The sequence below is a fragment of the Bombus impatiens genome, unplaced genomic scaffold (assembly GCF_000188095.3).
Source record: "Bombus impatiens unplaced genomic scaffold, BIMP_2.2 scf_0930, whole genome shotgun sequence".
Classification (NCBI taxonomy): Eukaryota; Metazoa; Arthropoda; class Insecta; order Hymenoptera; family Apidae; genus Bombus; species Bombus impatiens.
In genome coordinates, this window is record NT_177349.1 from 239,030 (window position 1) to 248,447 (window position 9,418).

Genomic DNA, 9,418 nt, shown 5'->3' on the forward strand with positions numbered 1-9,418 from the left:
CCGCCGTGTCGCCCGGTCCGGAATTTTACTTCTGCCTGGTCGGCTTCCAGAGCGTCTTCCGAACCAGAGGCCACGGCGCATTCACGATATCTCTTCTCTCTCCGTTCTCGCTTTACAAGCCTTCCTCGACCATACGACTGGGTCGCCCCTTTCCGGCTGCCTCGATCTTTACGTAGGATTCGAGTCTTCTTTCACGTGTGTGCGTGCGTGCACCCGTACCAATTAGCGCATACTTCGGCCCTCGGTGTTCGGCTGATCCTAACGTTGGCCCAGTCGGTCGCTTTCGGTGGCCAGAGTCCAGAACAGAAACCGCGGCCACGGAATGGAACGAATCGTTCCAAGGTTGTTGTTTCACATTTCGGCATCTTCTGAAAGTCTTAGCTTCCGAGGAGAAAGGAAACTATCGCGCGGTTCCTATGACTGTAGGTTGCAACGGGCGCAAATGGTCAGCTTGTTCGCGAACAGGTGGCGATTACAGATTATCACGGGCTGATGAGAAAGAATAGGGATGTAAAAGGTGTAGAGCTACCTGGGATTACGCGGTGTTTCGGATACACTCGACGACACCGAGTAGCGGGATTATCACGCGGCTAGCAAAAAAAGTGACGGTTTTGCGACGAGGCTTCCCTTTAGATTTTCGTAACGGTTCTGGCAAGCTGTTTCACGGCGCAAGATTAAGTATACACCACTGTGGGAGCTAAGTAATAACTGCCAATGGAATTAGAGACGCTGTACGGTCGCGTATGCTAGATGGGATATACGTGACTATACGTCGACGCGATTTTTATCGGTAGACTGATGATGGGATATCTATAGACACGGAAGCGAAGTATAGGAAGAGAGTCATTGGTGTATCGGTGTTTAGATTCCCCTTGGAGAAAATTGTCGTAAGAGATAATCCATCGACGCGCTAACTCGATGATGCTGAGAATTTGTAGGAATAAATAGATACATGTATAAATTCATCGATGTCATCAATCATACATCGTACTCGCGATTCGATTGTTACGCATTCGATCCGTCATTCACTCTCGACGTACTGAACCTCCAAAAATTCCCGGTATGAGAATTATTACATACATATAAAATATCATCCTACCTTCTTCTGGATCTTCTGTCGATGCTAATTATTTTCAACACCATCCAATTCCAAGATGTCCTGTTTCGGTGGTAGCGACGATCAAATCTACATGGTCGAAATCCTGATTCACAAGTTGACGTTGACAAAGAGTAAAATCAAAGACATCGGTGAATATCCAGTTACGGTGAAGGTCTCGTTTCTTGATTTCCCCACATTTGAGATTACGCAGCACGACTTTTACTCGGTGAAACCACCACCACCAACCGAGGATGGCACCTTATACTTCATGATAGGCAGAAGTTGTCTGTTTATCAAGCAACCGAAACACCTGGTAGCAGAATTACAATCAACTGCGATGAAAGTCGGTGTGTTTCGCCTTGGGGACACATATCCCATTGCTGAAACCGAAATAACGTTACCTGGTTGTTTATGTGATCAAGTAGCAATGGCTCAAAACGATCCAGAAAATCTGCCAAAACCGTTCAAGGTAAAAGGTAGTTTCAATCTGCTGGATCCTGGCGAAAATCCCTCAGGAACATTGGAAATGGAAATGAGGATGTCGTGTTTCGGTAGCTCGATCATGACTCACTATGAACTACATCCTAAGTTCTTCGCCTTTAGGAATAAGGGCCGGGAAAGAGAGTTCTGCGTTAGACGCTTAGTACCATCTAGTTATCAGGAAGGCGTTGCTAAGAATATTTCGGAGTATCCGGATAGAACGACTCTTGATGAACTGAAAGGAAAGGCAAAAGAACAACCATCAAAAAAGAAGAAAGGAAAAGGAAAGGGAAAAGGTGGAGAGGGTGGAAGGCGAGCCAGATAACAGCTTTTAAGAGCGTTATTAAGCATTAAGAGCGTCAAGGGAATTATTTATAAGATGATCACCTGATATAGGAATTCTGTTAATATGGGTTGCCATGGTAATCATAAGAGGCACATTAAATACAAAACTGACCGATTGGCGTGGTTAGGTATATAAATTTATTGGCCATAAAACGACCGCAAAATTAATGGCGCGTTTCGGCTAGTCTCTCCAGAAGTTCCCGCGGGTTCGCGATTCTTTTCTAAATTCCCGTGTGCAACGAACATCGAGCAAGACAAAACGGAAAATGGCTCTGAAAAGGAAAATTGTGAAATCGAAAGAGGAACAGCTCTATATGCTCGAAGTGTTCGCCGATCAAGTGACTTTAAGTCCCGAAATTATAGACATTAATAAGGATAATTTACTCGTATGCGTGAGATTCGTCGATCTGCCAGAGTATGAGATAAGTGTCCCTCAAAGTAAAGAAAATGATAATAATAAATCACCTGGAGATTCTAAATTTGGAAAATCGTGTTTGTTCGCCAAGACTCCTAATTCCCTGATTAGAGCTCTAAGATGGTCACCTATGTATTTAGACCTGTATCGTAAAGACGTTGCTTGCTCAAACAAAAATGGTGCTTTTTTGGGAACCGCAAAAGTGTCTTTGCCTACTTGTATGTGTAAGCATGTGATTGCTTCACAAAATGACACTAACGGTTTATCTACGCCATGTACAGTAAAAAATTCGTTCGATGTAACCGATTCTAGTGGGAAAACGTCTGGTAACATAGCCGTAGTTTTAAGATTATCGTGTTTTGGAAGCAGTATCATCGAGCAATTTTCTCTGAGCGGCAAATCTTTTATGCTGGAGGACTCACCACTTCAAAAATTTCTATGTCCTTATATTCTTCCAGAAAGTTCAAAGGTTGAAAAAGATCCGAAAGATGGAAGTGGTTTGGATAAATCATTACTGAAGCGACCAGACTCTTCTCCACGTATTCCAATGGATCATCCCGCTTTTAAGACTCTAACAATGGCCGAAAAGCTCAACGATCCCAAATATCGAGAACTGATATACAAAGCCTATCCAGATGAGCCGACGTGTAGCTGCTTGCCCAAGGATCGTTCGATACATCCTATGATATGTCCATCAGGCTGTACTTATCCTTGCTGCATGAAATTAAGAAATCCCGATATACTACTCAAGGACGAGAACAAACGCGTGGAGGATCCATTAGCCAATACTTACTGCGTTGACAATACCCTGCCTGCGTTGTACGTTCTGAAACAGGATTCTTCGTCTAGTAAACCAACTAGATTGAAAGGCGGCGGAGAAGTAGAGCAGATTTATCTGGATCCGTCTAGTTTCAGATGGATCAATTACGATACTGATCATCCCTGGTACAATGAAAAGCATAATATGGAAAGTCGACTAGAAGGTGGCGGCGAGGATAGAGATATGTCCAGCTGCAGCTGTTCCGGTGGCCCGGTTATGGTTTCGGCACAAGCAACTTCTCGAGATAACGACGTAATTCCCATCTTCGATGCTTGCACGCCTCGTATAACGTCGACTGGGACAACTCCTGGTTGCATTTGTCCTGGAAAGGATGTCAAATTTCCTAGAGGAGCTGCTAAATGTATGAAATCACCGTGTTTGGGGATAGATTGCTTGATTCGAGCTTTCAAAGATGCACAAGACTTTGTAGATTCCATTGGGAAAGTACCAGGATTGCCAGGACTCGGTTTAATGGATCCATCAGAGAGTCCTTATTTTGGTAGAGATATCAACAAAGACTACGTGCCTCCAGATCGACTAGCATCGAAGAGGAAGATACCACATGGGACTTCGCAACCAGCAGTAGCGACAACGACTCCTACTTGCACCGCTCCCTGTAGCATCAAACCTATGGACGATATGCGTCCTCAAGTTGCTGCTTACTCGCCTTCGATTGCACGAGGAATCGTGCCGCCTCGGTTGGGAATCGTCCGCGAGGCTATACCTGTTTTACCAGAGGCCGGTTTACCAACCGCGCCTGTAAAACATAGGAAGAAGGAGGAGAAGAAGGACGAGAAAACGGACAAACAGAAGGAGCTCGAAGCCACGTCGTCCGCGCTGATGGACTCGGAGGTGGGTCCTTGCGGTGAACCGAGATGCAAATCGAGGAAAAAGAAGCCACCAGATAATGGTAGCGCGACCCAGAGTAGCACTCATGTCTTTTCTAAGACGCGGACCGGTGTAAAGCGTGCCGCCGCTACCGCGCCAAAAGCCCGTCGTAAAACGAAGAAAGGATCCAAACGGGACTTGAAGCGCCGTAGTCCGCACTCGAAGCAGGACGCAGTACACGAAGCAGTACACGATCAGCACCATGATGCTAAGACGGTGATTCGACGAAGTGCAAGGGAAAGATCTCTAGGACCTGGTGGTGATCGCTATGTAGCTGGATCAGGTATTATGACCTCGCAACCGGCATTTCCAGTCAGCAGACGAGTAATGCGATACGTCTACTTCGTTGGTGATTATTATCCTGGGATTCACTTCGGTCACAGAGACTGTATCGACATACCCATGAGAGTCCCGGCTAACATGGGTTGGTTATGGAACACGATGGACAAGGCGGGAAAATTGAAGCCGCGCATTGGTTGGAGGCCGGGTGCCATTGGCCGCTATTTGTACGAAATGCTGCAAGATGCGAAGGATGTCTCTATGGATGAAATAGAAGAAGAAAAAGCAGGAATAGAAAGAACTGATCGTGCTCGAGCCGATCGAGGAAAAGTCGATCGTGGAAGAGCCGATCGTGGCAGAACCGATCGTGGAAGACTCGATCGCGTAAAAATCGATCGTGGAAAAACTGATCGCACCAGAATAATAGAACGCGCGAGATCAGCACCTTCGCGGCCAAAGAGTGGCACAAGAAGACAGAGAGCCGGAAGAACTATGAGTTACCAGTCGATGCAGAAGCAATCGAAGATGGAGGGAGAAGATGAAGGATCGGGATCTCCACCGACTTTACATATTCACAGGAAAGATGGCACTTACTATGTAACGATGTATCCCATTAGGCAAGAGACATCTGCCGAGCCTTGTTTGTCCGAGCCAATGAAACCGCTGCAGTTTAAAATCGTGAAGAACAAGGACGATGCTTCTATCACGTCTAGCTCGACGGCGTCTGATATGGAAATTGAATTCTCTCCTCCCGCAGCTGTAACCAGGTATCGTAAAAAGCCTGATGTTGTTCACGTCGATACCCAGGTTCGTCAGCAGGAAATTATAGACGCGTACAAAGCGGAAGAGTTTAGGAGAAAGGCTAGAAGAGGACCCAGGAGGGAAAAGAAGTTGAAAAAAGAGTCATAAAAGAGTTAAAAAGAATTCGTCTAAAACCGAACATTGAATAGTGAAATTTGAAACGTACGATATGATTACAGCATAGAATAGATAGAAACTTTTTGAACAATGGTACAGAGTGTTGGAAAGAATACATTAATACCGTTTGATATATTCTTATCTTACCTAACACAGATAGTGGAATGATTTATGAATGTTACTTGAACTTGAAACTATTCTAATGCAAGTTTGAGACTGCGCATTTCAGTTTGGTATTGAGTGCGGCATCTGCAGGTCTTCAGCGCGCATGTACATCGAAATATTACCGACGGGAGTTAAACGGTTGAATTAAATCGAATAATCAGTTTCTATAGCGCATAAGAAATGGATATAAAGGCACAAGAGAAGCAAAATAAAAATATACGTCGAAGAATACTCGATGTGCAACAATTACGTATAGCAGAATGTCCGTCGGATTCACCGTGGATCAGACCCGTTCGGATACATTACCAACAAGATGGCGAACAGAAAGATTGGGATGTGGTAAGAGCACATGATGGTGTGAGTATAATTATCTTCAACATCAGCCGAAAGAAACTAGTGTTTGTTCGACAATATCGCCCAGCATTCTTTTATACGTTTCTTCCGGAGAAACAAGGCCCGGTAGATCTTAAACAATATCCACCATCACTGGGTTTAACTTTGGAACTTTGCGCCGGTATTGTGGATAAAGATAAACCACTTGTCGAGATTGCGAAAGATGAAGTAAGAGAAGAATGTGGATACGAAGTGCCAACAGAAGCCTTTAAATATGTCATTACTTTCAGGTGTGTTAATGGCAAGCATTTATTGAAATTTTAAAATTTTGTTGAGTAAGTTGTAGAGTAAAGAGTTGTCAATATTTCATTTCGTGATGTAAGAGATAATAAGTGAAATGTCATAGTGTCTGTATACGCACATGTGCTGTACCTTTTTATTCTGTCCATATGTAGAAAGTTTTATTAAAAATAATAATAATAATAACAATAAATATATGTCATTTATAATTTGTTATATTTTGGTTATTTATTTTATTGTGGGTTGATTATAGGTATGTTTCCACTTCAGTCTGCAAACATACACTGTTTTACGTGGAAGTTACAGATGAGATGCATACACATCCTGGTAAGCTTAATTATAAATATATTTGTTTTCAATATTCCTCTATTTCTAAAATTATATTAGAAATAACGATACAAGCTTTAAATAAATTTATAATGTTCAATAAAATGTTTTTGAAAAAATCTTATGTCTTTTATCCTTATAAGTTTGAGTAATTCGTCAAATTAAAGGAGGGGGTGCTGCATCTGAAGGTGAACTGATCGAAGTGGTGGAACTAAGCATCCCAGAAGTAAAAGAATACATCAATTCTAAGGAAGTTCAAAGTCCACCTTGTTTATTATATGGTGTCACCTGGTTTTTAGCTAATAAATCTCAACATTGTTCTTAACTTAGAATCAAATATCTTTCAAACTTGTTCAAAATAACTATTACTGATTGGACTCTAAATAAAAGGATTATCCTTTAACTGAGTTTATTTACAAATAACGTGTATGTACATAAATGAGTGTAAGAGAGATGTATCAAGACTGGATGAATTTGCATAAATTAACATGAAGCTAATGTTCAGCCTCATCTTTTGTGAATTGGGAACTAACCCAAGCAAGGCCCCATTTTAAATTCGTTAACAAAAATTTCAATGCCTTGGTCCATTGTTCTTCTGAATTAAATTGTATTCTGAAACGCAAAACATAGAATATATTCGTCAAATAGATATAATTGAAAAAATCATACTGATATAAACAATAGTTACTTGATGGAGTAAGAGTTTCCTGTTGCAGAATCTTCTATCTTTCCACGATCCATTCTATATGGAAGACAGAATCCACTGTCTCCTTTTTCCACTTGTTCTTTAAATTGTTGCAAGCAATCAAGAAACGCTACCATTGCTGCATCAAATTTTGTATCCCATAGAAATTTAAATCCTCCACTTCCATATAATGGTAGTTCTCTGTGTTGATCTAAAGCTTCAATATAACTGTGATTACCAAATGGCACTAAACGAAAACGTTTAAATGTGAGATTCATTTTTCTAGCAAGAGCTGTTAATAGCAAAGTGGTCTGTCCCCAAGCAGCGTTTATTTCACTCCAATCTACTGGTGCACTTGGTAATCTACCTAACCGAAAGGAATTTATAGTTCCAAAGTGTCCTGAGTGCCAAATATGAAATGTAGCATTGAAAACGTTTGTTTTCTTCAGTCTCTCTAGTTGTGAAGCAGCATAAGCTAACTGACACTCCAAGCTAAATAAAATTATTACTGTTAATGAAACAGAAATATGAAAGGTATATTTAATGCAACAACTTGTCATTATTACCTACGGTATTCATCTTCTGCTAATATGAGATCTCTTTTGTGTTTTGAATATTCCTTCCAATACCTTTCTTCTTCGCTTTGTAACCTTTCCCTTTCCCTTTCTTGTTGAGCTATGGCATTTCTGGTAGCAATTTCTTCCTTTCTCAATGCCTCTAATTCGCTTATCATTCTTTCTTCTTCAGATTTTACATCTTGCAATTCTTTTGTGAGAGTTTCCATTTCTATATCTTCATGACCCTGATGTTGTTGCTCTATTTCTAATTTCTTTAAGTACTCATTATAATCTGACCATTCCCCTTCAGTCATTCTCAGTTGTTGATCCATTAATAATAAAAGACTATCCGTACATTCATCACAGAGTGGATGATCAGCACAACTACTACTACTAAGGATATCAAACAATGTTGCCCGTACCTTCAACAAATAAATTCCATTAATATTTCTCGTAACTAAGTAGTATAAATTTTAAATACCTTTAAATGATGACTTAAACTTTCTGTTTCCCCAGAGTCCCCAACTAACATGAATCCATTTGTTCCATTTGCAGATTCAGTTAATTTGAATGGTGGCACTAAATGTTCCATACTTCCACTTTGGGGCTCTAGCTCACCCACCACATGTTGTTGAATGGGAACTATATTAATTAAATTAAATTAATATAAATTAATATAAATAAAATATTGATGGTGAATATGATCACTCTGAAGATATAAATAAATCATAAAAAGTCGTAGAATAGCATAATTTAAAAATACTATTACGAGGAAAAATGTTATCTCATTTTTCTTCTTAATAGAGATAAAATAAGCAATGAAACTTATAAAGTCATATAGTTCGAAATAGAAATTACCTACGTGAAAGTTCGGCTAGCGTGTGTTCTCCGAGATGATAAAAACTTGGATCTAGTCTGAGAGGTTGTAGACATCGTTGACACGCAAAACTCACATTACTTTTCATATCAACCATTTTGATGTTTGGTTATTGAAAAGTAACTTCGGCTTCCGATGAACTCGGTACACTATTTATAAATACGCATTTGACGCTTGGAAGACAGGGTCAGCTGATTTTACTTCTAGAATCTTCCGCAAGGAGACGCTGGTATCTGCGTGTATTTTCTGTTTGGCTTATAGAATTTTGTTTTTACAAATAAAATTAAAACAAAAAGATGCTGGGGTAAATTATTAATTATAAATTATATTAAGAAAAACATAAAAAGAAGCACACAAATTACGTATACTTTATACAACAAACTTTTATTGTACACAAATATCGCGGGAAATTAACTTTTAACAATAAAAGAGGTAAATTAATATTTTTTATAATTATTAATTTATATATTTTTGTCTTAATATTATTATAATGTAAAATAAATTTAACAATTTTCAAGAAAATACCGCTTATTGAACTTTAAGTAACCAGGTTGGCCAACGTTTCCAATATTATTCTAAAAATTAGAACTGGCTGGAACAAAATACGCGCGTCATCTAGCGGTAATTCGTAGAGTAGTACGAAATTGGTAAATTAAACTGGTAAAAATGTAAAGAAAGATTCTCTTGTTATCTTTTATGCTATATTTAACTATTAGGTTGTGTCGTTCGAGAGAAAATTACTGGATACTGCATCTTATTGCAACAAAAAAATAATATAAACATATGTATAAAGTACTATTACAATTTCCTACTAATAAATAATTTTATTTCATATCAAAGAGAATATCATCTTTAATTATCTTCTCTGTTCATTATTCAATTTCATTTGTTTGAATTTTAAACAATGCACTACGAAAATATTGGATATAT

General features: G+C 39.6%; 4 protein-coding genes across 5 annotated transcripts; 3 read left to right on the top strand and 1 right to left on the bottom strand.

Moving 5' to 3' along the window:
* Positions 1-24: 24 nt before the first annotated feature.
* On the top strand, positions 25-1,904 carry LOC105681456. Its single transcript, XM_012391089.3, has one exon. It carries the CDS (start codon positions 1,155-1,157, stop codon positions 1,902-1,904), a length of 750 nt encoding a protein of 249 aa, XP_012246512.1. The 5' UTR covers positions 25-1,154.
* Positions 1,905-1,921: 17 nt separating this feature from the next.
* LOC105681457 lies at positions 1,922-5,339 on the top strand. The gene has a single exon (XM_012391090.3). The coding sequence runs from the start codon at positions 2,191-2,193 to the stop codon at positions 5,233-5,235; it is 3,045 nt and encodes a 1,014-aa protein (XP_012246513.2). The 5' UTR covers positions 1,922-2,190; the 3' UTR covers positions 5,236-5,339.
* Positions 5,340-5,464: 125 nt separating this feature from the next.
* On the top strand, positions 5,465-6,867 carry LOC100740915 (uridine diphosphate glucose pyrophosphatase NUDT14). The gene is made up of 3 exons (XM_003493082.4): positions 5,465-6,032; positions 6,296-6,369; positions 6,537-6,867. The coding sequence occupies exons 1-3, from the start codon at positions 5,590-5,592 to the stop codon at positions 6,692-6,694; spliced, it is 675 nt and encodes a 224-aa protein (XP_003493130.1). The 5' UTR covers positions 5,465-5,589; the 3' UTR covers positions 6,695-6,867.
* LOC100740794 (beclin-1-like protein) lies at positions 6,762-8,652 on the bottom strand. 2 transcript variants are annotated; one of them, XM_003493081.4, is made up of 5 exons: positions 8,474-8,652; positions 8,093-8,253; positions 7,621-8,033; positions 7,058-7,546; positions 6,762-6,981 (listed from the first exon to the last, which is right to left on the bottom strand). In XM_003493081.4, the coding sequence occupies exons 1-5, from the start codon at positions 8,583-8,585 to the stop codon at positions 6,864-6,866; spliced, it is 1,293 nt and encodes a 430-aa protein (XP_003493129.1). In that variant the 5' UTR covers positions 8,586-8,652; the 3' UTR covers positions 6,762-6,863. The 2 variants fall into 2 exon arrangements, with proteins under 2 accessions (XP_003493129.1, XP_012246564.1); XM_012391141.3 differs by having other exon boundaries at positions 8,470-8,640.
* Between the last annotated feature and the right edge of the window lie 766 nt (positions 8,653-9,418).